The sequence below is a fragment of the Sceloporus occidentalis genome, unplaced genomic scaffold (genome assembly GCF_023333645.1).
Source record: "Sceloporus occidentalis isolate IW3139 unplaced genomic scaffold, rSceOcc1.0.p SCAF_1, whole genome shotgun sequence".
Lineage (NCBI taxonomy): Eukaryota > Metazoa > Chordata > Lepidosauria > Squamata > Phrynosomatidae > Sceloporus > Sceloporus occidentalis.
In genome coordinates this window covers 19,730,512-19,758,317 of record NW_028316981.1, presented here as the reverse complement: position 1 = coordinate 19,758,317, position 27,806 = coordinate 19,730,512, and the positions used below count along the sequence as shown (strand labels likewise).

Genomic DNA, 27,806 nt, shown 5'->3' with positions numbered 1-27,806 from the left:
AAGGGCCGTGGAGGACAGTGCGCTGTCCTCTGGCCTTTGCTAGCCCCTGAGGGTCCCTCCTGGGGCCATCAGAGGCTGGCAAAAGGGCCCTCGCCCTTCCTTCGCTCGCTGGGAAAGGGCTCCGCAGAGCCCTTTCCCGGCGCGCAAAGGCAAGCCGGGAGGAGGTGGCTGGGACGCGTCCCAGCCACCCCCTCCTTGGCCTTGGCTCACTGGGAAAGGGCTCCGTGGAGCCCTTTCCTGGTGAGCCAAGGCAAGCCAGGAGGAGGAGGCAGCTGGGCACGCGTCCCAGCTGCCTCCTCCTCGGCCTTCACTCCGCGCAAAAAGGCTCCATGGAGCCCTTTTGTGTGGAGCGAAGGGAAGCTGGGAGGGAAGAGGGCTGGGAGAAGGAGGCAGACGTGCACGTGCCTCTGTCTCCTCCTCCCAGGCGCCATTTTCTGGCTTCCCGCTGTCTCAGAGAGAAGGCGCCCGTTCCACCTTCTCCCTTGCCACCGTGCCTGGCGAAACCGCGCTGCGTGGCACACATACCACGGGTTCGCCATCACGGCTTTAGAGCTAATAGGAGCACTACAGACATGGTATTTGCCCTTAGACAACTGCAAGATCTCCCTCAATGCTGCTTCCAAGTGCACAGCACAGGATTAGGCTGTTCAAAAACTCTAATATATCAGTTCGAATCATAGCAAGTTTTTTTTAAAAAGTGCCCAAAATCTCAAGGGTAGAGGGAATGGAGATTAAAAGTTAACTGTTTCCACTAACACCATTTCCAAGTTGCCTGAAACAGAGCTATAGTGGGTCCTTGCTATCCACTGGGGTTTGATTCCAGGACTCCCTGTGGATACCAAAATCCATGGATGCTCAAGTCCCATTAAATACAATGGCATGGTAAAATGGTGTCCCTTCTATAAAATGGCAAAATCAAGGTTTGCTTTTTGGAATTTACATATTTTTAAACATATTTTGAATCCATGGATACAGAAGACCAACTATTTGTTTTGCGCCTCTCATTTCTTGTTGCTTTAAGACACGATTGTGCCTTATAAGTTTTAAAGTTTGCAAAAATTAAACAGGTGAGTCAGAGTGGTGTACTGGCCTGAGTACTGAACAAGTATTCCAGAAGACCAGACTTTGAATCCCTGCTTGGCCATGGAAACCCACTGAGGGACCTTGAACAAGTTGCCCTCTCTCAGCCTCAGAGGAAGGCAATAACTAACTTCCTTTGAAGAAATTTTGCTAAGAATATTCCCATGATAGATTTGCCTTAGTGTCACTACAAATTGACAACTCGAAGGGGCACAACATCAACAAGGTAAACAAATCCTCATTATTTGCTGCACACATATGGATTTTCTCTTTGGAGGCAGGTAGTGAGAAGGAAATGGACAGACGTGAGATCAGGTTTACACATAAACGTACAGTTGTAATTCCAATACAGACTGAGAAATGAGACCATGCAGTGAGAGGTTGCTCTTTTATTAGAAATATTTTTATTAGAAATATAGTTGTTTTTTAAAAAAAGAATCTAGAAAGATTTCAAACAACAGGTAACTTAAACTGAAAATACTATGCAGACTTCTAAGTACAAGATACAATGAATTCTTAAAAAAGAAACAGAGGCAAAATTGCTGCAGAAAAAAAACTGACATGGGTTAATACTACAGTAGAAGGAAATAAAGGGATCGGGATTTAATTTATCCAGCCTGACACATTTTGGTCGTAATTTTCAAAATTTGAAGTAAGCCTACAATGTGAGCAAAAACAAACAAACAAAAAAACGCTTTGTTGCAAAATCAGTTGCCATAGTATATAGAAAACACAAGAGTTTTGTTTTATTTTACAGTGTCCCAACAAAGATTATTAAAACGTATTTGGCTGAACAAGTTTTTTTAAATTTTGACACTGATGCTTGCCTGGTTTGCTCCCTTTCAATGCCAAAGTCCCTGGCACAAGGGATTTGGGAGACAAGTGACTGTGTGGAGACATTCTATATCCACTCCCTTTAAAAAGCATACAAGTATGTACCAAATGACAACAGGGAAGGTAAGAACCATCCAGTGAAAGCTGAAAGTCAATGGGTTGAAATGGATATGCTAAGTGTGGCATTCCAGAGGTTGCTGGACGTAGGTCTGATCAGCCCTAGTTGATAAAGAGCCTATCGCAGGACAAAAAAAGCAGACATGGAGCTGGAGAGTAGCACCCTTCTGCATGCTTACTCCGCACTTCAGTTCTCTTCCTGCAGAAATGGTCATAAAAGTGTGCCTTTTGCTGAATGTTTTTTTCTAGCTAGGTAAAAGATATGCTTTTACAACCATCTCCCACAAGAAGAGAACTGAAGTGCTGTGATGTCATGCAATAAGGCATGGGGAAAGGGGCTACTCTCTGGCTCAGTTTCTGCTTTGCTTTCTCCTGACAGCTAATACTGAGGCATGCTAGGATTTACAGTCCAATATTAACTAATCAAGTGATTCGGTATGGAAAGGCTTGCTCGAGCCCTCATAAGTGGAGGAGAACATCTAGCAAATGAGAGGAGCATTTATAAATTAAGAGCCCCACTAGCCAACTCCATTTTGGCAACTGAGCCAAAGTAGTTCACAGACTGGAATTTGCAAGTAACACATTAAATCAAAAGCACTGCAGCTAATTCATTAGTCTCCCCGAGGAGCTCCGTCTCATGACCCCCCCTAGAAACATTTAAAAAGAGGCTTAAAACCCTTTTTTGCTAAGCCCCCCCCCCCCGAGGAATGAAGTTGAGCGCTCTTGATGCCATCGATTCTCTGCCTTACCCTATCAATGATTGTATTTGTATAATTGTATTACTTGTTTTTATCTATTTTTATGAAATGTTTTTAATAGTTTACAGTCTGTAAACTGTTTTGATCTAGGGAAAAACGGTATACAAATAAAATTTTTTATTATTATTATTAAAATGGTTGCTAATGTTCATCTGGTGACATTAGTTTTGCTTTCTAAGTCAGGGTTGGGTAAAGGCAGCCCTACAGATGTTGTGGGATGGTACCACCCATCAGCCCCCACTAACATGACCAGTGGTGAGGAAGGCTGGGGATTGTAGTCCAAAAACATCTAGAAGGCCACCCCTGCTCTAACTGAACTAGTGCTGGGTCCCTGGAATACAATGGCATACCATTAATGAGCTTTGCCAAACATGTTATTTCTGCTCATTACTGATGAAGATGTAGAAATTCGGTGTTTTTCTTTTTACCATAGGATTCCAGTGCTGTCTCTTGATTCAGTTTGCCACCATCTCTTATGTTGTGCTCCTGCCTCGTACTCTATGGCGCGGTACATACCCCCATAAAGCGGCATACCAGCACCAGTTCTAGGGTTAGGAACATGCGGCAACCGCATGGTCCCTAAACCTAGAACATACCAGCAGCGTAACAATGGTGACGCTCTGTGTACAAGGTCGCCACCATTGGTACATAACCTGCTTTTCTTGGGCTCTTTTTCCTGCAGAGGGAAGCCGTGTGGTTTGGCAGCTGCAGCATCCCTCCAGAGGAAAAAAGGCCGCTGCCACTCCAGACATTCCCAAAGATATGTACCAGGCTATATTAGGTGGGGAGTTTCAGTGTGAGGAAGAATTCTGTCATGCTATGTCTATAAGCAGGAGGTTTGGATGACAAAGGAGTTAAGATATGTAGGATGGAAAAAATATAATCCAGAGAGAAAGCAGGAAGACCACAAGAATAATATGATGGAAGTGAGAATGTCTGGAAAACACTGACCCCTGTGGGTTAGAAAGAGAGAAGATAACTTCCAAGGCCTGCCTGTACTATTCCTGGGAAGATGTTGGTGTTGGAAGCCTCTGCCACAAGATTGTTTTGTTCAAGACAGGAAATTTAGTTCCATACACTGCAGAAGGAAGACTGGTTTCTATCATAACGTTTCTTTCTGTCTTTCTGGTACCTTTGGCATTAAAAACTGCCAGTCCCCGAAGCTGAATTTCTTCCCTGTATGTAATGTATTTTGCTTTCCTTGCAGGAGACAAGAGATGTTTACTACAGAAAACTGCAGGGAGCTGTGAAGTTTTAACAATTTATCTCACTTTGCTGGTCATCCGATCATAGCTATATAACCCGATTCACTATCTAATTGTAAAAAAATGTAACTATTCTTTTTTTTAAAAATTAATATAACCTTATTCACTTTCTAAGGACAACAAAAATCTACTGGATATGTGGAAATGCCATTTGATGAAGCACATCTTGTTAGAATCTCTGCATACAATGAGTTCAATAAGTATACAATGACAATCATAATGATTAATGTAACTTTAAAAAAACCATACTAATGCTAACACAAATATTGAGCTCTCTAATGAATAACAGAATTAATTTGGCTTTTTGTACTATCCTTCCAAGTTCCGTTATGCACCCAGGGATTTTTAAAAAGCAGGGAAAATGTATTCATTTATTTCCCAAGGTTTAATAATCCCAGTAGACACCAGATATTCTACATCTGGGTAATCATCCTCTGACCAAGGGAGACTCAACTGTCCACTGGAGACCCAGAACCAGGGGTGCATTGTGTCTCCATCAAATGTGGCTGGGGGGAAGGTGAATATTAAGGCATTGTTATCTGGATTAACAAATGATACTTCGCCAGTTGTATAATCCAAATACACTTGAATCTTCTTGAGGGGTTCAGGCAAATTCAGTCGATTATTATATACAGAATTAGTGAATGCTATATATCCTCCATTGTAGCCTATTCCCCAGATTCCATTTTCAGGGGCAAAATCTACCCAGTCTACCTGGGCCTTTCTATCCACAGATTCTCTGGCAACCCCCACACCCCATACCTTTCCCTTTTCTACATCTATTTCCCAATAATGTCTCCCTTCAATGAAGGCTGCTGTTCCGAGCACACAGGGCACACGATCAAATCTCCTTTGATGAAAAGGCTTCTTCTTCTTCCGTTTTTCATCCAGATGAACACTGCTTTTATCCTGAGAAAGGACTAGCAACTTAAATGCTGTGTCACCATCAAAGGACAGAGTTGCTGCAAGAGAAAGGTTGTGGTAACAATACTACTCTGCTCAAAAGTGACCACGTCATTTATGGCACCCCCAATATTCAAAGGTAATGAAGAGCTGTAATATAATAAAGGGTCCAGAACAAACTATTTTTATCTGGTGAACTGGGGACTGGTTCACACATCTCCAACATTTTTGCATTTTGAATTTCTTGCGAGGTGAGATTAAGATGAGGGAAAACAGAACAGAACCCTATTAATTGTTCTATACAATTCATCACACAGAAAACTAGACAGTTCACCACACAGGAATGAGAAACACTGTACCTTATTATATTTCCACTTCTACAGAAGGGGTGTGTGTGTTTTAATATATAAAAAGAGCCAGCATGGTGTGGTGGTTTTGGCACTGGACTAAGACTTTGGGAGACAATGGTTCAAATTTTTACTCAGTCACAGAAACCCACTTGGGCAAGTCACAGCCTTAGAACAAGATAATGGCAAATTTCCTCTGAAGAAATCTTGCCAAGGAAACCCTACAACAGCTTCTCCATAAGTCAGAATATATCTGAAGGTATTTACCAACTAATATATAGATCTGAATCAAGTAAACACAAGACTATACACACAGTTATGAAATTCAATAATCACATTCCAGAAAAAGCAGTGTTATGAGTTAGACATCTTGTAACTAGACAAATAGGTTTTGCCATCCTTTTTTTAGCGTTATGGCTATCAGGTAACATAGGCTATATATACACAGCATAATTAATGCAGTTTGATACCACTTTAACTGATGTGGCTCAATTTTGTGTAATTCTGGGATTTGTATTTTTTTGAGATACCTAGCCTTCTCTGTCAGGGAGCTCTGGAGCCACAACAAACTACAAGTCCCAGAATCCCATAGCATTGAGCCTTGCCAGTTAAAGCAATGTCAAACTGGATTATTTCTGCAGTGTAGCTGTAGCTTCAGAAAGGGGTAAGCCACATTAGTAATTTCTATTAATAACTAGTGACAGCTAATATGATGTAGCAGTTTGTGTGTTGGGCTATAATTCTGACGACCAGGGTTCGATTCCAACTTGGCCATGGAAAATCACTGGATGACCTTCTGCTAGTCACATTCTCTCAGCCTCAGAGGCAAAGGAAAAATGCCTCTGAACAAATCTTGCCAAGAAAATCCCATGACTGGGCTGTCATAGGGCCGCCATAAGTCAGAAGTGACTTGAAGGCACACAACAATAATTAGCGACTGTGTTAAATATTGTCCCAATTAGGACCTCACCTTTGGTCAGTGTGTGTGTGTGCGTGTGATCCAGGTGGATGTAACATGCTGTGCCCATTCTGCAACGGTACTGGGTCAGATTTGTTCACTTCAGGGCTTGACAACGGTTTAAAATCCTGCCCATACATGATTTCAAATGAGAAGTGACCAGTGTTTTGAGGTATGGAATTATTGAAAGCCACCTCTGCAAAGAAGAGCAAGCTGAGCCAATTTATAGTCCCAGCATCAGTTAGTAGTTAGTGGTAGTAGCCAGTACAAACTGGATGGCTTCCCAATGGCCTCTCACTCCCAAAAAGGCAAATGAAGTCTGGTGCCTGATGAGACACCTCCTACAGTGATTGTCACTCCCATCTATTTGGACAAATTTGATGGGGTTGTCCAATTCCTCATTTTATAAGCTCAATTCTGTAGCCACCATGGGAGTCATCAGTTCTGGTACACCCAGGAGGTCAGCACTACAATAAAATCCATAGTCCTCCCTAACCCCCAGCAATTCACTACATTAAGGGCAGAACCCACAGAAAATCAGTACAGATACCTCACACCCCAGGGAGATCCTATACATGGGTGTCTCAGATCAAACCTATGTTGGTCCTCAGTTCCTCCTCATTAACTTACCTTTTTCATAGTCCTTGAGAGCATCATTTCTAGCACTTCTTAAGGCAGCTGTCATCTCACCTAGAAAATGGGTTGGGATAGAGACAGAGGAAATAACAACACTGAATATTCATACTTTTGTTTAGGATATACATATTGTTGTGCGAAGTACTTTCTTTACATTACTCTTAAAACAGATCCCTCACAGGGTAGGATCAGTAATTCAACAGGCACTTTAAGACTTTGAGGATGTATCTGGACTGTAGAAATAAAGCAGTCTGACACCACTTTAACTGCCATGGCTCAATGCTATGAAATTCTTGGTTTTGTAGTTTTGTGAGTTACTTAGTCTTCTCTGTCAGGAGGCTCTGGTACCAGAACAAACCACAAATCCCAGGATTCCATAGAACTGAGCCATGGCAGTCACTGTATATACTCATGTATAAGTCTAAATTTCAGTGAAAAAATTGGCCCCCAATACCTGGGTCGACTTATCCATGGGTCAATATAAGTACTGTAATTTAACTCTCTCTCTCTCTCTCTCTCTCACACACACACACATGAGCCACCATCTTTCTCTGAATAGAGTGGTAAAAGGCAAGAGGTTAGTCCAGGGGTCGGCAACCCCTGGCCCACGGGCCGGAGGTGGCCCGCGGAGGCGGCAGGACCAGCCCCAGCCCTGTCCTGCCGCCTCCTCCTCTGCCCCAGGCCTCACGGCCCTCCCCCTCCTCCACCGCGCGGAGGCAGAAGAGGAGGGCCGCATGGCCTGGGGCAGAGGAGGCAAAGGGGGAAGCCCCACACCACCCTCCCCACGCGGGCCCACACCCCCAACCTCCTTCTCCTCTGCCTCCTCCACCCTGCCCCCAGGCCGCGCAGCACATGGAGGAGGGGGTAGGAGGAGGAGGAGGAGGAGGGAAGAGAAGAAGGAAGAGGAGGAAGAGGAGGATGGGGGAGGAGGAGGAGGAGGAAGAGGAGAAGGAAGAGGAGGAGGGGGAGCAGAAGAAGGAGGAGGAGGAGGAGGAGGAGGAAGAGGAGGAGGGGGAAGAGAAGAAGGAAGAGGAGGAAGAGGAGAAGAAAGAGGAGGAGGGGGGAGCAGAAGGAGGAGGAGGAGGAGGAGGAAGAGGAGGTGAGTGGCCAGAGGCCTCAAGGTTTTTTAAAATTTTATTGTGGGTGCTTTTAATGCTAACAAGCCTCCCTTGTTTTGACAGTGATAGTGTGATGATGCTGATATGAGTCAGCTTGAGAGGCATGCAGGCACTGTTTCTTAAGCTGAGAGAGTGTCAACTTCCAAAGTGTGTTCTGGGTGTTTTTAATGCTAACAAGTCTCCCTTGTTTTGACAGTGATAGTGTGGTGGTGATGGGGATGATGATGATACGAGTCAGCTTGAGAGGCATGGACGCACTGTTTCAGAAGCCAAGAGAGTGTGACTTTCCAAAGGGTCTTTTCTGTGTGTTTTTGGTTCTTTAATGGTGATACTGATATCAGAAAGCCTCTGAGGCAAGGCCAATGTAAATTGCTGTGATTTTTACAAACTCATGCGCAGTGAAGAAAAACCAAAGTCCCTTGACCAAGTACACACTTCTGAGAAGTACACTTGGTGCAAGAACGGTGAAATCACCTTGACATGTTCAATATGCATAGCCATGTTAAACCATGCTAAGTGTTAAACCCTAGGGGTTTGGTTATGGAATAAGCCTCTGAAATATGCAAGAGGCCACGTTAAGTAAAGCCATGTGAAATGCACAAATGTGCTGTTGTGTGTGTTTTGGAATGCAGGTTGGGGTGTTTGGCCAGAAAGGGACAGAGGAGGAGAGGGTGGGCACACGCCTCCTCCTCCCCGCGGGGCTTCGGAGGAAGCTCTGCCCCCGGCGTGCGGCTCTGCCCCCGGAGGGTGGAAGCCCCGCCCCTGGCATGCAGCCCCGCCTCCGGAGGGTGGAAGCTCCACCCCCGGCTTCGGCCCCCCGAATTGTCTGAGGGACAGCAACCCAGCCCCTGGCTCAAAAAGGTTGCCTATCCCTGGCTTAGTCCATCCTGGGAACACCAAAAAGAAGCATGGATCCCTTCTACTCTGTCATCCATCCAGCCTTTAGGACAAACAGTTATACTTGACATAATTTTTTAAGTTCTCTGGCATCATTTTCCTTTGCATTATCCTTTACATCCTTTGTTACATGTCCCTAAGTTTTACCCTTGACTTATCCACAGGTCATATACAAATCCAACATTTTGGCCCCAAAACCTGCCTTCAACTTATACATGAGGTCGACTTATAGTAAAATATATACAGTGAGTGGTGTCAAACTGCATTATGTCTGCAGTGCATAGGGCCAATCTATACTGTAGCAATAATGCAGTTTGACACCACTTTAAGTGCTGTAGTGCCATCCTATGGAATCCTGGGATATGTGCTTTTACAAAGTCTTTAGCCTTCTCTGCCTTTTGTGAGGCTAGTGCCTCACAAAACTACAAATGCCAGGATTCTGGACACTAAACACTTAAAGTGCTTTGATTCCACTTTAAGTGCTGTGGCAATATCCTATGAAATCCAAATACATGGCCTCCTTACTACCACAAGACATGAGGATAAAACTGGGTGGGATATTACCTGCTCCCTCAGTGGTGGATTATGGCAGACCATATGTGTCAATTGGGTAAGTAGGGAGGTAAGCCCCAAAACAAAACCAGGTGCTGGACTGTGGTAATTAAAACATGCCAACAAATATGGAAAACAAAATGGTGGACAAACAGATTGGAGATTATCAATATACATTGCAATCCACAAAAAAAAAGAGACACAAGAGACTGCAGCAACTACAGAGCCATAGCACTAATCTCCCACCAAAGCAAAATTACCCTTAAATACTGCAACACAGACTCCAAGCACATATGAAGAATGAAATCTCAAAGGTCCAAGCAGGGTTCAGGAAAGAAAGAGACACTTGGAATCACACTGCAAACATATGATGACTAATGCAATACACCAAGGAATTCCAAAAGAAAAGCAGCATGTGCTTTATAGACTATAGTAAAGCCTTTGATTGCACTGATCATGAAAAGTTTTCAGGCCAGGCTGCATTCTATCACCCTATTTGTTTAACCTGTATGCAGAAAAAAATCATAGGAAGAACAGGGTTAGATTGAGGAGGAGGAGAGAAGATAAGAGGAACATCAACAACCTAAGATATGCAGATGACACCATAGTACCGGCAGAAAACATCACAGACCTGTAACAATTGCTAAGGAAAGGTGAAGAAATTGAAAGGCAGGGTTACTGCTGAATATAAAAACAAACAAAAATAATGACTATGGAGGATCTGCATAAATTAGAAAATGGGGAAATTGAAATGGTTAAAGATTTCCTATACTTTGGATCAAACATTGATCAGAATGGAGACTGTAGTCAATAAATCAGAAGAAACCAAGGAATAGGAAGGGCAGCTATTAAAGAACTTGATAAGATCCTAAAGAGTAAAGATATACAGCTGAGCACTAAAGTATCACCATGGATGGGTGTGAGAGCTGGCAGTGAAGAAAGCAGATAGTAAGAAAACCAACTCATCTGAGATTTGGTACTGGAGAAGGGTGCTGAGGATACCATGGATGACCAAATAACCAAACAAATGGGTCCCAGAACAGATCAAGTCTGAACTTTCTCTGGAAGCCAAGATGAAGAAATTGAGGCTGTCATACTTTGGGCACATCATGAGAAGGCACAACTCAGAAAAGACAACAATGCAGGGGAAGATAGAGGGCAGCTGAAAGAGAGAAAGACCACATGTCAGATGGCTGGACTCAATCATGGGCCTGAACCTGCAAGACCTAAGCAAAGCAGTGGAGGATAGGGAGGCTTGGAAATGTCTCATTTATAGGGTCCCCACAACTCAAAGGCAGTTAACAACAATGACAACAAACTCCAATGTATATAAAATTTAAATTCTTAAAGAGAGAAATTTTATGTTATGAGGCAGCATGCAAAACTCATAAATAGAAACAGGAAGGAAGGAGATAGGCGAAGGGATGGAGGACAGAGCATAGGAGAGGTTGAAGGCTGAGCAGACTGCCAAATCTGGCCATTTGCCTCACTCCTGAGCCCATTATAGAATGCCTCTGAAGGGCAATTGCCACCAGCTGCTCACTAATAACAAACAACACTGGTGTTGAGGTCTATGCCTCAAGCAAAGGCTCACTGCCAATTCTAGATCCCTGTTCTCCTGCTTTTGTCCCATCCCTGTTGACTTGTCCTTTCAAGCAAGGAAAGAATGACAAGAGCAAGAAAGAGCACTGTTAGGGTTCCCATAGCTCATGGGCTGGACCTCTCCTCCAGTTGACAGGAAGGGGGAGAAATCTCAAGGCAAGAGTGCTCCCTTGAAAAATGTGTACATGCGTGTATTTTCCTCATGACTTAATTTTTTAAAAATCTGGATGGCCCACACTATGCAATTGTGACTGATGCTTAATGTCATCACCAGGAGCTGCCCCTTGTAACATCACCAGGGGCTGGTTTCTGAGACAGGAGAGGAGATTTCAGAGTTTTGCCCTGAAATTTCAGGGCTTGAGATAGTCCGGACCTAGCGACCCTAACCAACATCCATTAGCCATGCTTTCTCCCCCTAAGACCTGTGTGGATTAGGACCAAAGGGAATGGAGTGAATGGAGACCACAGTGAGGAACAGATAGGCCCATCTGGGCACCGTGTCCCAAGGGCTTTCCAATGATTGTAGCTGACACTGAAACCAACTGCCCTGTCCCTGACTATCACAGAAAATGAAACTTTTCTGTTCTCCCCCCTCCAAAACCCAGTATCCTTCCCCGATACCTCTAAATCTCTGCAGTATTTCCTTCACACTCTTGTTATGCTTGACGAATTTTAAATGTCTTTCTTCCAGTTCACCAAAGGTGTTTTCTTCATATTTCACTGTGCCATCAAAGCTGGAGAAAAAGGTTTTGCACGTTATTTCACTTAATGTCACTTTGCTGATTGGCTTATGCAAAATTAAACCTTTGATTGCTTTGTAAATAAAATTACATACTCCTTTATGGTCACATACACACACACACACACACACACACACACACAGAGAGAGAGAGAGAGAGAGAGAGAGAGAGAGAGAGAGAGAGAGATAGTAGAAATATAACACAAGCATTCACGTGCCATCATTCCTTGGAACATAAAATGCTTTGAAAGTTCTACCAAAAGGTGGGGTTTAAATATGTGTGTGTTGTGTGCCTTCACGTTGATTCTGACTTATGGCAATCCTAAGGTGAACCTATAGGGATTTGTTTAGAGAAGGTTTGCCAGAGATTTCAAGAGAGCCAGCCTGGTGTAGTGGGTTGAGTGGTGGACTACAACTCTGGAGACCAGGATTCAAAGCCTTGCTTGCTTGACCATGGAAACTCAGTAGGCAAACTTGGGCAAGTCACACCCTCTCAGCTTCAGAGGAAATAAAGGCAAATGCCTTCTGAACAAATCTTGCCAAGAAACCCCAAAGGGTCACCTTTAAGGCACACAACAAGTAGTTAACAATAATAAAGACACAATTTTACTTAAATTTAAAAACACTCTTAAAACTTATTTAAAGCCTGAGGGAAAATGTCATTTATCTGTGATGCATTCATTTCCAGCCATGAAGGGATGAAGATCCTATTGGATTGAGTGGGGAAAGCAGCCCATCCAAAGGATGTCTCTCCCTTCACTGATGGGAAATAAAATTGTTTTGCCTTCATGCCCAGAAACCATCAACAAAGGAACTTGATAATCTCTCCTCTGAGTAAGTTCCAAAGAGCTTTATGTGACTGCAACCAAAATTCATTGGTGGCAGAACAGAGCAGGGATATCAATGATGGCCATAATTCATGATGTTCTTAATGTCATTCAGTACCAGAATCTCATTTAAGCAGAGGCTGGTCTAATCTCATAATAAGTAATATGCCTATTTTGCCCACTATCCCCTCAGGGCCTGCTTTATTATCAAAACTTTGTTTGCAAACCTGCAGATATCTGAAAGGTGGTAAGGCCATACTGTCTGGTTTTGCTAACTGGTGTTTCAGACACTTGGAATTAAAGGCAAACATAAATCTTCATTCCAGAAAGGAGATAACAGTATGCACAGGGAGAGAGGGGAGGAATGCTTTATGCAGCTAGGAGAAGCAAAGGGGGGAGTTTACTTTTTTCTTTTTAATTTTGCCAGCCTGACTTTTGTGTTTAGAAATCAGTGGGGCATCGAACAATGAATCAGGTCTATTGTGTTTGCTGTTCTTATATATTAGATTAACTGTGTTCTTGCTTTTATTCTCTGGGCATGGATATAATTTTGTCCCTGGAAACCTTTTACCATATTTATAGTTTACAATAAAAACCAAATATGAAATAGAACCCATCACCCTTTAAAATTTAAACAATTACCTTTGTTAAAAGGTGGTACAGTCTAACAGAAACCATAATTATATATTACTGAAAGCTTCAACCCTGGTAAATTCTGGGACATAAGATAGCCTTGCCCATCTTTTCAGAATTAGTTGGATTTATAACACTGGCAGATATCTAGCTTCCAAGCACTACTATAGTTAAGGATTTTATGTCGTTGTATATTAGAATTTGATTTTCTGTGGTTTTACTCCCTTGAACACATGGTGTAATAGTAATAATAATAATAATAATAATAATAATAATAGTTATCCAATATGGCTCCTAATGACAAGTTTTGTCAGGTCAAATGGCTGGATTTATCCCCAGACCTGAAAGTATAGAGAAGACTCATTGAAAACTTCCTACAGAGTGTCTAGGAACAAAGTTCTGAACATAAACAAATACAAGGTCTTGGGGCTAGTTTTGTAACTGCAAATGGAGGAGCAAAACTCTATTGCCTTCCTTTTTTTATATTACTGTCTTTGCCACCTGTCTGTCAGCTTGTGGTCATGGAGATGGGGGACTATCTTCTTCATCTACATAGATCCTTCCTTCTGGTTCAATCTCTCTACAACATCTCAAAGCAAAAATTTAGACACTGTGACTCCCACACTGTTGCTTACCTTTTTAAGCAGATTCTCTTGACAAAGAAGTCCATGAGCTCTGAAAGCTAGCATGATGTATTTTGAATCTTTTGGTTGGTCTAATAATATCACCACCATGCAGACAACAAAGGACTGAAACTCCATATCAAAGCTGTTCTGTTTTATAACCCGTTCTCATGTGCCATTAGCACCAGCAAGTTACATTGGTGCTAGCAAAGAGTGTGTGTTTATATGTTCTCAAGTCACTGGTCGACTTATGGCAACCTCATGAATTTCATAGGGTTTTCTTAGGCAAGGAATATGTACTCAGAGGTGGGTTTGCCAATTTCTTCCTCTTAAATACAGCCTACAGCACCCCATCTTTGTTGGTGGTCTTCCAACCAAGTACTAATTGGGGCCAACCCTGCTTAGCTTCCAAGATCAGACAGGATCTGGTGCCTTGTGCAAAAGTACAATCTACAGATTCTTATAGAGGAGCTAACACCTCTTTTTAAGTATAAGTTTCTAGCTTTCATAGAAGCACATATACGTACAGGAAGATAACAGCCGAAGTAAAAACAAAAATAAGAGATAGGAGTTAATTCTTATAACCTACAGCTTCTATAAAGAGAAAGTGTCCCAAACACCATTTAACCCACATTTTAGCCAGATGTCAAAAGAGGAGGCTTAATAAGGAGATACATACATATTTTCGGTGGTTTCGTACTCCTAGAAGAAGAAAGAAAAGGTGCCAGTCAGTATCTATGGATTCCATCGGGACTGCCCTGAAGGGACAGAGCCCGCCCTCCACGGCCAACTGTCACCATCCAGCCTGGAGGGAATGAGGGGGTGGGTAGGGGCTAATTTTGTATTGCAATTTTTACTGTACACCGCTATGATCATTGCAGAATAGCAGTCTATAAATAAAACTTATTATTATTATATTATTATTATTTATGCTGAGCGCCAAACTCTCTCTAAATCTGAGAGTACTAGTTGGATACATCTCGCATGTGACATGGTAATACATGAGGTTCATTACCCTCTCCCCCATCTCACCTTCCTCCACTACACTGGAGTACATATTTTTTGTTGATTCTGCTAGCTAGGGTCATCTTTCAGTGCAGCAGAGAGCTTTCTACAGATAAGAATCGAAATTTCCACCCAGCCAGTCCATTTATGCCTTAGTCCTCATGGTCATTTATGAGTCCAAGGGTGCTTTCAGAGAAGGCTTGGATTCTAGATTCAGCATGCCTCATTCATCCAATTTTGCAGAAGACCACATGCCTCTGTCTTCCATCTGTAACCCTACTGTGCCTTCTCACTGTTTAATCCATCTTTATTTCCGATTACTGAAAATCTGTTGAATGGACAAAATAGCTACGCTTTCAACTGCATCCGCACTGCAGAAATAATCCAGTTTGGCACTACTTTAACTGCCATGGCTCAATGCTATGGAATTCTGGGAATTGTAGTTGTGTGACATATTTAGCCTTGTCTATCAGAGCGCTCTGGTGTCATAATAAACTACAATTCCCAGAATTCCATAGCATTGGGCCATGGCAGTTAAAGCAGTGTCAATCTGGATTGTTTCTACAGTGTGGATGCAGCCTATGCATTTTGATTCATAGTACTGGGAGTCATTTGTCTGAAAGCATCCTGAATATAGATGCTTTCTCATTCTTTGGTTGAAAACACAAGGAAATCTAAGAAAGGTGTTCAATTTATTTATTTGTTTTTGTAAGTACACAGCACTCATTTTTTGCAAATCTGAAAGAAAGGGCAAAAAAAGTTCTTAAACTCCATTAGTTATTATGTCAATGTTTTTCCATTTGTCTATTGAAATTACAACATTGTCCCACCCCCCACAAGACTGAAAGTGTACACTGTGGGCATGATTTCAAAAAAGTAGCTGTTAGTCTCTTGTAGCACAAAAAAGAAGAGAGGGAGCGAGAGAGAGAAAATAGAAATGTGGCATTAAGACTAATCAGTTTTTATTATAAACCCACTTCTCAGCCGCACTACAGAGTGGTATCTATTATGGTCTCAGCTTATTTATAAGCTTTATTTATAAAGCTTATTTATCTGGTTGTGGGAGTGGGATAGAACATAGCAGAAGTAGAAAGAAATTATGGAAGGATATTATTTTATTATTTGACAACAGCGGTGAGACTAGTATATGCAGCGAAATGGAAAGAGAAGAAAACACCTGAAATAAAAGACTGGATTAGAAAAATAACAGATTATATGGAAATGGACAACTGACGCAACTAATACAGAAAAGATTAATAGAAAGATTTTTAAAAAGGACTGGAATCCTTTGATTCAATATTTGAAAAACAAAGAGGAACAAAATCGGGATATTGGTCTGGACTAAAAGACAAGTAGTAAAATGTAAATAAAGATACGAGATGATGATACACACCAGAGCACATGAAAGATGATAAATGTATGTGGTTTATTAATTATGTAGAAAAAGTATTTAAAAACCTAATTGAGTTATAAGGAGTAGAATATGTATTTTATATACAGTATACACACACACATATATATATATATCGGTAGTATTTCCATAGTAAGGAAGTAATATGTTATGTATGTATAGTGTTTTTAGGGAAAGGTAGATGGAGGGTGGTTTATGTGAGTAGATGTTGTGAATGTAAGTTTTGATTATTTGTGATGTGTTTTTTATATATACTAATAAAGTTTGTCTTTAAAAAAAGAATATAACAGGATTCAAACAGATGCAAATTATGTCCCTTGCTCTTATTTCGTTTAAAATTTAAGGCAAGAAACATGACTTGCATCCTTTTGGATCCTAATACATTCTATCCCACTTCCATAACTATATAAATATGCTTTATACCTGAGACTTTAATACACTTCTGTACTGGCATATATCCACAAAAACATGTACTAAAATAAAAGCCAGATAGTCTTAAAGGGGTTGCCACATATCTTTTTCCCCCTTCCCATCCTCCTTTTTATACCGTGGCCTTGAGATGCTCAATAAAGAAGGAGTCGTGGGGGGGGCCTTTAACCCTTTGCCTTCTGTCAGAGTAGTCCCTCATGGCTCCCTCTGCCATGTTAAAGTTAGGCCTGCTTATCTACTGTATGTTGGGAGCTTGAGTGCAAGATAAGCAGCTGCAGAGAATTGTGTGTGAACCAAGGTCATATAGTGCCTGGCTCTTCATGGGAATGGAATGTGAAAGGAAGAGGGAGGTGAATCTGGAGAGGGTTCAGAAGTGAAACATAGCTTATTAAGTCAGCTCTAGCGAAGGATGTGCTACTGGGCTGATTTTTTCAATTAATTCTTTCCAGTTTCCTCCATGAAGTGTGTTAACCAGTGTTTCCCAAACGTTGGTCCTCCAGGTATTTTGGACTTCAGCTCCCAGAAGCCCTTGGCAATTTGGCCAACAATCAGAAATTCTGGGAGATGAAGTCCAAAACATCTGGAGGACCAAAGTTTGGGGACCAGGTTAGACAGAGACAGGGCATTAAACTCTCTGCTAAAGTACAGATTCAGATTAGGGCTGCCACAACTGCTGTTTGCATCAAGAGGGAAATTTCTTCTCCATGAAAACAGCAAATGCATGATCTGATCAGGTTCATTCCAGGGAGTGAGAGGTATAAATCCATCTACCCCTCACAGCATCTCAGATGGGTCTCCTATGCCTCCAGTCTGCATTTTAAAAATATCTATGCAGTTCATTCATATTGGCGGGATACAGACGGGCAGGTGAAGACGTCTTGGAGGTGTATTCTGCTGAATACGGAGACTCCAGACCGCCCGCCCCGGGGGCGTGGCTCAGGAGATGGGGCTTCCACATGGGGGGCAGTGAAGACGCCTCACCTGGGGCCGTTTCAGACCCGGAGTTTCCAAACCGCCGCCTCGGAGGACGCTGCAAAGAGAGAGGCAGCTTCTTCACGGGTGGCCAAAAACGGGGCTTTTTTTTTCTTTTGCCGGCTGGCGGGTGCGCAGCTGCAGCACTAAGCAGCGGCGGCAGAAAGCCTACGGGCACATTTAAAGTGCCAAAGCCCCTTTAAAACTTTTCCCCCCGCTCTGCCCAAGAACAATGGTGGTCTTCTGCCAGCTGGTGATCAGCTGGTGTTGGCATCCTTGTCCGCTTGCACTTTGCCAGTGTCACCAGCATCATAGATGCCTCCTCTCCTTTGGTCCCCGCGCTCTTGCTGAATCTGCAATGCACAGCTACAGCTGTCTCCGCTGCCACCGCTGTCCCCCTGCCATCCCCCATCACCTCCCTTGTATATATGTAAATATTTACAGTTTTAGTGGTTTTTATTGTTAGGTGAAAATGGCACAGGAATGTGTGTAGGGGTTCACTTTAAAGTCCAAACTTTCCAAGCAGCGCATGCGTACATGTTGCTCTAGGGTTAGGGTTAGGGTTAGGGTTACGAGTCTTAAAATGCGCTGCAGCTTCCACACCTGCATGGCAGCTGACGCTGCAATTAAAGCCTGACTGCAAACTGCGCATGTTCCAGGACCCCGACTCATTATGCGACGCAGCAGACACGGAGCTTTTAAATGGGCAACTTAAATTAGCGGCGTAGCAATTCTGGCGTACCGGTGCAGCAGCTTACAGACGGAGCTGCGCAGCTGCGCATCAAACAGAAAAGAAGCGGAGAAAAGCAGCACCTTTTTAATGCCGCTTCTTCCCGCTTGGGGCGTGCGGGCGGCGTGTTCATGGCGGCATTCAGGTAAGGGCCGTCTGAAGGCTCTACCTTCATGACGTCATGAATACACCCCTTTTTGCCCGTCTGTATCCCGCCATTGTGTCGTTATACCTATGGCTGCATCTGCACTGCAGAAATAATGCAGTTTGACACTGCTTAAACTGCCTTGGATCAATGCATTCTGGGATTTGTAGTTTTGTGAGATATTAATCTTCTCTGCCACAAAATACAAATCCCAAGATTCCATAGCACTGAGCCATGACAGTCAAAGTGGTGTCAGACTGCATTATTTCTGCAGCACAGATGCAGCCTTAGTCATATCTGAGGGTTTAAATATTGCAAAATGGTAAGCTGCTTAAGGGGGGATTGTAATGAAAAGGAGTCTAAAAATGTCTGTATGTAAATCAAACAAAACAGATAATTGTGTGAATAGGACAGTGTCTAGTGTGGTCTTTAGTTGCATGGTGTTTGAAAACTGAACATCAGAACACTCGCTACACAAGACTTTTCTTCCTCAAGCCCAAAAACAAGACCATCCCTGCCATTTTCTCACCTTCATGTCCTCGTTCATGAACTGATCCCACCTCTTAGTCTCTTTACTCATCATGCCTTCTAGTCGGGATTTTTCCTTCAGCAACTCAGCTGAGGGCTGCTCACAGGCCTTCTCAATGTCACTGATAAAACTGTTGAGGTGGTCTATTTCTCTGGTGTATTTGCTGGTAGATTCCTCCACCTTCTTTGTGAGGCATGCTTGAAAGGCATCCAGATGGGGCAGCAAGAAATGCACTTGCTGCTTCAAAAACTGACAGAACTGCTCAACCTCAGCCGATAATTCATCTTTCACATCTCCTATCTTTGGATAACAGAGAGAAACAAGCAAGCAAGGAGACAGGGGAAAAACCTCCATCTACTCCTCCCTTCTCTCCACAGACAAAGCAAGCTATACATTTCAAACTGGACAAAGCTATTAATTTTGGAGGAAAGCTTGTATTTTCAAAATGAGAAATCAATTAGTCTATAGTCTTTCCCCTTCTCAGTAAGCCCAGAGGCAATTCCAATTGAAACCTAGTGCCATTAGCCTACCTGATCCAACCTGCTTGTGAGGCTCCAGTCACTTCTTCCTGAGACCCATAGTTTGATAAATTACTTACAATTTTCAGCAGTTAAGAAGATGTCAGGAAGGTAGAACGTATTTGCACTGAATAAAACAATAAACCAAAAACCCATCCTGCAGTGATATTTTCACTGGGCAAACCAAAAGATGCAAAATACATTATGCTAGGTTTTGATGCTCACCGGCTTCTTCAGCAAGCAAAAGATTTTAAAAATAATAATCTGAAGATACTGAGTTTAGCCACAAACAGGGAAATCTTACGGGTAAGGAAGCAAATTTTCTGTCATCATAATCTGGAAACTGTTTTCTGTGGGTTTAACCCATAACCCTGATTTGGCTCTGCAATTTCAATGCCCAATTTTTTCTCCATACCTGAAAATATAGAGACTTTCATTATGAAATGGGGAATAGAGTCGACGCTTCATATCCACAGATTCTTTATCCATGGATTTTACTATCTACAGCTTGAAAATATTATTAAAAAAATAAATTCCAGAAAGCAAACCTTGATTTTGCCATTTTGTATTAGGGACACAATTTTACTATGCCAGTGTATTTAATGGGACTTGAGCATCCATGGATTTTGTTATCCTTGGGGGGGGGGGTGTGTGTGTCCTGGAACCAAACCCTACCAGAACTCACTGTATGATTTTCCATCATACAGTCTTCTATAGTTTCATTACTGGGCAGATGCAAATATGGATCTCAGACAGGGGGTGCTCTGTTTTATTACCTTTGATCCCACTGAGTTTATAGGAATAAGGGAGGGGGCTCTTTATGTCCACACATACTTCCTATAGCAACAGAATTTAAAATATAGACACCATGACTACAACGTCACACTCTTTCTCCTGTATGCTTTTTACTATCTAGCTTTCATCTGATAGAAAAGCCAGTGAAACTTTGAAATGTTGTTTGAAATGTGATTGGCCCAATAAATGCAGCACTGCATGATAGATTTTGGATTTTGTGGGTTTTTGCTTTATGGACAACACAGCTGCCCAGAAACATTCGACACTGCATAGTTCTAACAGTTTGGTGCCACTTTAACTGGCATGGCTCCATCCTACAGAAACCAGGAATCTGTAGTTTGGTTGAGATATTTATAATTCCTTGTCAGTGCTATACAGTCAGCCCTCCTTATCCACGTATTTTTTATCCACGGATTCAAGCATCCCTGGCTTGAAATTTTTTTTTTTTAAAAATCCAAATAGCAAACCTTGATTTTCCATTTTATGTAAGGGATACCATTTTGCTATGCCGTTGTATTTGATGGGACTTAAACATTCACAGTTTTTGTTATCCATGGAGGGTCCTGGAACAACACCCCAGTGGATAACAAGGACCCACTGTACTTCAGAAGAGTGAGTTAAAGCTTTCTACTAATGAATCCTAAATATGCAAACTACAAATCCTAGCATCCCCTAGGTTAGAGCCATGGCAGTTATGGTTCTTTCAAACATCCATGTTATGTATTCACATCAAAGACCTCAAAGGAGCAACACGCAGCCACTACTTTCCATTATTATTATTAGTAGTACTACTACTTTCCAACCCACCTACTGGAACAACAATGACTGTTTGAATTTAAAGATTTTAACTTTAACAGTTTATTGGCAGTTGTCCATTGCTAGAAGAATATTTGGCATCAACTGCTCCTTTCTAATCACTTTATTTCATAGTTGCCAAGAAATGCCATTCAGAAACAAATAACATACGTTCAAACAAAACAACTTGATTTAAAAGAGCACTTGTTAAAAGTACAATTGCTATTTAAGTTAGTAGCCATAACACCTGAACTGCATTTTGCTACTGGTTTTGTTTCCAAACCTGATTATAAAGATCACAGTCATCCCCTTTCTAAGCCCATTTCCAAGTTTGTAACACCTTGCCTTATGAAGAGATGTGAAGATTTTAGGCGTTTACACCTAATTTTTTGTGGCTGGTTGGTTGTCCTACTATAGGTATGCCCATCATGAGGATTTGTGAATTTTTTCTTATGACCAAGAAGGTTATCCCTGCTTTTTCCACCCTGTAAACAGGAAAAGGGCTTTCTCAGCAATTAATTACAGGTGAAGAGCTTTATATACCAAAATGATTATCAAATGGTGGTTATCAAGCTTCATGTCTCCCTCCAAATCATAGAGAAACATGTTTCTCATCAGGTGCCTCTCCTAGCCAACTAAAAAAAAAGCCCCAACAACAGGGGAATTGTATGATATATTGCATCCAATTTTTTTTTTTGGAACAACAGAATTTTTCCCCTATGTTCTGCACCCAGTAATTCTTTGCATCAGTGCAGATGGGATAGTCTTAAATTAGGCGTACCATATGAAATGATGAATATTTCTTAGTGTTTGAAAATAACTATTTAGACTGTTAATGCTAAACATCTTTGTTTTGACATCATCAACAGTAGGGGAGGGCTGTCGTTTTTCCCCCATAAACTTTTTTTGTGTGCAAATGAAAAAGCTACTTCACAGTTCAGTACAGAAAGTCTCAGGGTTTTTACATTTTATTTCTACCCTGCCTTTTAATAAAATTACTTTGAATGTGGTTCTCACATTCTAGCTTTGGAACATAAATACCACAAAGTTACAAAGACACTAAAATATTTTTTAAATCATAAAATTCAGAATTTTCATTAATACAGCAAGATGATGGATAATGCAAGAGTAAATGGTACTGCAGGTAGCAGTACCACTTATTCTCTAATATGCATGATTTTTCCCCAGAACATCTCAGCACTACTATGGGGAGGATGTCGGGATGTACTCTGTTGCTACTACTTTTACATATGATCCAACATTGCACTGCAGAAATAATGTGGCTTGACAGTACTTTAATGGCCATGGCTCAATGCTATGGAATCCTGGGATCTGTAGTTCCCATAATTCCATAGCACTGAGCCATAGCAGCTAAAGTGTGGTCAAACTGCATTATTCCTGCAGTACAAAAGCAGCCTTTGTATCATCAAGAAGTTATAGGAACTGTTTTCACTCTGGCAACCCTAGGTCTCCTTGCACAGGCCAGATTTCTGTGAACATATATATACCTACCTGCATTTCCTTCATTGATGATTTAGCTGCTTCCTTCCACACCTCAGCACGATGTCTTGTTTTCTTCCAATATTCCAATTGGTTCTGAATTTTATCCTAAAACAAAATTGGGAGGAGGAGAATGAGATTTTTAGCTTGTTTCCACATTAAGACAAGCCTCACCTAAAGCTGTCAGGACGTGGTCCAGAGGGGGGGGACATTTAATTTCAGAAGCATTAATCCAGTTGCAGCTTCTTTGCACATTCCTCTTCCTCTTGTGCACTAGAGACTACTTGGTACAACTACAACCATGTTCACTCAGTCACTGCACTTGGGGAGCAAAGCTGGTGGTGGTTGTTGTTGTGTGCCTTCAAGTCCTTTACAACTTGTGGCAACCCTATCATGGGGTTTTCTTGGCAAGATTTCTTCAGGCAGGGTTTGCCATTGCCTTCCTCTGAGGTCAGCCTCACTAGATCACCTAGTGCTTTTCATGTCCAACCAGAGAATCGAACCCTAGTCTCTAGAGTCCTAGTGCAATGCTCAAACCACTGGCTGTACCAATAGGCTTGTTGTTGTGTGACTTCCAACTCATATCCAACTTTTGGAGACCTCAAGGAGAATCTATCATGGGTGTTTCTTCGCAAGATTTGTTCAAAGGTGGTTTGCCACTGCCTTGTCCCTGAGGCTGAGAGAGTGTGACTCGCCCAAGGTCAGCCAGTGGGTTTCCATGGCTGAGATCAGTTGGCTACACCCCTGAAATCTACCTATTTGGGTCAAAGTCCTCACAAAACTTTGCTGCCTGGGATGAAGGACAAAATGGCACCTTTGCCCCATTCCTCAGTGGACTGATATATGTCAAAAGCATCCTCCATCACCATTATTTTCCTATTTTAGGGAAAAGGACAGGGTCCATAGCACAGTGCTGCTCAAAATGGTGGCCACTAGACTGGCGCCGGTCTCTGGCCTGTTGGGGAAAAAATAACCTCCGAAACTCTGGCATAGCACACCAGTGCTCCCACAGAGAGAAATGGTACAAAGGCTCACGGTTAATAGCCAATGGACCAGGGTGACCAGATGTCCAAACCGCAAAAGAAGGATAAAGCAGCACAAAATGCAGGACATTCAAGAAAAATAGAGGACCTGGCCAAGTAAAAGCTAAAAACACTCATGGAAATATACAGTCATGCTTCTTCATCATGCTCAAAATGGAGGATATTTGGGAATTTGGCTGGGCAGAAAATAAAAGCTTAAAGCTCTCATAGGAATCTAAATTCATGCTTCTTCGTCATGCTCAAGATGTAGAATATTCAAGAAAAATGGAGGATATAACCAAATAAAAGCTACAGTCCCTCACAGAAATATGCATTCATGCTTCTTCGTCATGCTTAAAATAGAGGACACCTGGGAATTCCTCCTGGACAGAATATAAAAGTTAAAAAACACTCATAGAAATATAAATCCATGCTTCTTAAGTCACACTCAACATGGAGGACATTTTGGAATTCTTCCTGGGCCGAAAATAAAAGCTAAAATTGTGCACAGAAATATACATTTATGCTTTTTCGTCATGCTCAAAATGGAGGACATTTGGGATTACCTCCTGGGCAGAAAGATTAAATGTAGGAGCACGTCCTGGAAAAGGACATGGCCTGTTGGGATATAATGAGATTATATATCTCATTATATATATTCAAATATTGCAAGCTTGCAACCTGTGTTTTTGGTTGGCCCATTCTGTGGATTTTGGGTGTTACTGTACTTTGCTACAAGGCCAACAGGGCTACCCCTGTGTATAGGAAATATATGTGTATAGGAAACTATGTTCATAGAAAACAAACATGAATCTCACATTTAGACTTAGGTCCCATCTCTAAGATATCTCATTTTATACATGTAAATATTCTAAATTTGCAACATGTATTTAGTGCATTTGCATTGGCTCCCTAAAGTATCCCTGATTTGTGGATTTTGAATGTTCCTGTGCTTTGCTATATGGCTGAAATGGCTACCCCTGGATATGTTTTTAGGCTATGTGTATAGGAAACAAACATGTTTACACTTGGACCCCATCTCCAAGGTATCTCATTCAATAGCTTTTATACAGGGTGCATGTTTTATAGTTATGCTTTTTAAACTTTTGTATATTAATGTAATTTTATATGCTTTTTAGTAAAATGATTTTCATTGCTTTTAAATTCTTATTGTAAAGTTTTTATAAATGGTCCCTTTCTGTGAGAAATGTGGCATACAAATAAAATAAATATGCCAATCTTCCAAGCTTGCAACATCTCTATTGTGCATTTTTTTTGGATTGGCCCCATAAAGGGATCACTGTTCGGTGGATTTGGGGTATTATTGTACCAGGCACTATGGTCAATTATTGTTGTGTTGCCAATCTGGTGACTTTCACACCAAAATGGGTATTTTTCAGAGCCTTTGGTGTGATTTTGGTGATTGGTTTTAATGGTAATTTTGAGAGTTGAAATAAGTATTTGGTGAGATATGGGGGGGATTTGGTGAGTTTTGGCCAAACGCTTGGGGAATTATCTTCGAGGCTTGTTGGCAACACTGCTAGATATGTCTTCTGTTTGAAAGCGGGGAGTTCTTCCTCTCGCAACTTGTTTTTTGTGCAAATTTGGCTTGGCCCCTGTTTTGTGGATTTGGGATGTTATTGTACTTTGCTATAGGGCCAATAGGGCTATCCCTGGATATGTTTTCAGGTCATGTGGCCAGGAAATATATGTGTACAGGAAACTATGTTTGGAGGAAATAAAAATGAATTTCCTGATTAGACTTGGGTCCCAACTCCAAGATACCTCATTATGTATATGGTCCCATCTTCCAATCTATCTCATTAAGTATAATATGCACATATTCCAAGCTTGCAACCTGTATATTGTGCATTTTGATTGGTTCCCATTGTGCAACATGTATATTGTACATTTTGGCTGGTCCCCTAAAGGTATCCCTGTTTTGTAGATGTACTTTGCATTGTACCCAAAAGTTATTATACTTTGCTCTATGCCCCAAATCCCTGTTTTATGGATGTGGGGTGTTATTGTGCTTTGCACTGTGCCCCAAATCCCTATTTTGTGGATTTGGGGTGTTATTGTGCTTTGCTTTATGGCCAATAGGGCTACCCCTGGATATTTTACCAGACTATGGAGTTTATCACACTAAGGAGATCGGGAGTTTATCCCATGAATATCCCAGAAGAATTGCATAATTACACAAAACGATTTCACATGTCGCACAAAACCCACCATTAAAGTGATCACAAAGAAAAATTAATGCATATCTTTTTACTTTAGGGATTTCAGAGACAATGCATTTCCGGTATCACTTTATTTGCACAACTACGTGTGATAATCATTTGCGCAATAACTTGCCATTTTTGCTTTATTTGTGGGATGCTTTAAATGCGCTTTAATCTCTCTTTAATGCCGAAATTAGCCCCAGTGTGATAAACTCCTATAGGAAACAAAAATGAATTCCATGTTTAAGCTTGAGTCCCACCTCCAAGATATCTCATGATATGCGCGCAAAATATTCCAAGCTTGCAGCATGTATTGTGTGCCTCTTGGCTGGTCCCATAAAGGTATTCCAGTCCTGTGGATTTGGGATGTTACTGTACTTTGCTCTATGCCCCCAAAATCTCTGTTTTGTGGATGTTGGGTGTTAGGCTACTACCCCTGGATATATCTTCTGGTTTGAAAGATGTGACTTTTTCCTCCTCCTCCTTCTTGGAAGGTCTCTTACCTTGAACTCCTGGTGAGCCTCCTGGATGGGGACCACTTGGTGGCCCTGGTGGGCTTTCCCCTTGTCACAGCCCAGGCAGATGGGGACTCCCTCCTGGTGGCAGAAGAGTTTGAGGGGCTGCTGGTGGGCCTGGCAGAGGCTGCCCTCCATCCCCTTGGAGGTCTCTTTGAGGCTGATCTTGGCCAGCTTCTGGGTCACCTCCACCACCTTCTTCAGCTGCCTGTTCTCCTCCAGCCTGGCCTTGGGGAATGTGGCCCTGCACTGCGGGCAGGAGACATTTTGGAAGCAGCCCTTCCAGTACTTGGTGATGCAAGGCTGGCAGAAGTTGTGCCCACAGCCCACCACCATCACTGGGTTGGCCAAATAGTCCAGGCAGATGGGGCAGGTCACCTCCTCTTGGAGAGCTTGCACTGGTGTTGATGCTGCTGCAGCCATGATCCTTGCTTGCTTTCCAAGACAAAGAAAGAGAAAGAGAAAGAAAGAAACCCTCCCCTTTCCTCTTATATACAAGGGGGGGGGGGGGGCTGGGTGCTGGGTGCTAATTCTGACCCACCCACCCCCTCTGGTGGTGATCTGTAGCTTCCCAACTCAGCAAAAAAGCATCCCTTTTTTGGGGTTGGAATGATGCAACACACCCACCTGCTCAAACCAAAAACCTCATCAGGGTGCATCTGCACTGTAGAAATAATACAGTTTGACACCACTTTAATTCTACCACTTGTAGCTACTAGCCATGCCAGCTGAGAGATTCTGTTCATTGCCTTCAAGTTGGCTTTCACTTTCAGGGACCCTATGGCCAAAGTGACCAAATGTCAAAGGAGGACAAGGCACCGCAGAATGGAGGGCATTCCAGAAAAAGGGAGGACATGACCAAAGAAAAGTGAAAAACACTCCTAGAAATGTAAATGTTGTGCTTCATTAGTCGTGATCAAAATGGAGGGCATTTTGAAGTTCCTCCTGGAAATAAAAAGTTGAAATGTAGGACAGATCCAGTAAAAGGGGGGCATCTAGTCACCCTGCCTATAACGGAGTGACCTTCAAGAGTCTTTTCCCCACTACACTGCTGTAGTGCTATTGTTCCATTTTAAAGGCTGCTTCCTGTGGAATCCTGGGATTTGTAGTTTACGGAGGGGCATTTAGAATTTTCAGCCTCTTAGGCCTCACTAAACTACAAACCCCAGAATGCCACAGGGGGCAGCCATAGCAATTCAAGTGGAATAATAACGCTGTAACAGTGTATAATGTGTATTGCCCTTGAGTACTATGGAATCCTGGATTTGTAGTTCGGCCTTCTCTGCCAAATAGTGCTGATAGAATCATAGAGTTGGAAGAGATCCC

At 42.1% G+C, this 27,806-nt stretch overlaps 1 protein-coding gene across 1 annotated transcript; it reads right to left on the bottom strand.

The window, feature by feature from the left end:
* Positions 1 to 1,547: 1,547 nt before the first annotated feature.
* LOC149321054 (zinc finger protein RFP-like) lies at positions 1,548 to 26,920 on the bottom strand. The gene is made up of 7 exons (XM_089515037.1): positions 26,469 to 26,920; positions 22,731 to 22,826; positions 19,111 to 19,410; positions 14,569 to 14,591; positions 11,689 to 11,801; positions 6,893 to 6,952; positions 1,548 to 5,016 (listed from the first exon to the last, which is right to left on the bottom strand). Exons 1-7 carry the CDS (start codon positions 26,901 to 26,903, stop codon positions 4,400 to 4,402), a joined length of 1,644 nt encoding a protein of 547 aa, XP_089371163.1. The 5' UTR covers positions 26,904 to 26,920; the 3' UTR covers positions 1,548 to 4,399.
* Positions 26,921 to 27,806: the final 886 nt, after the last annotated feature.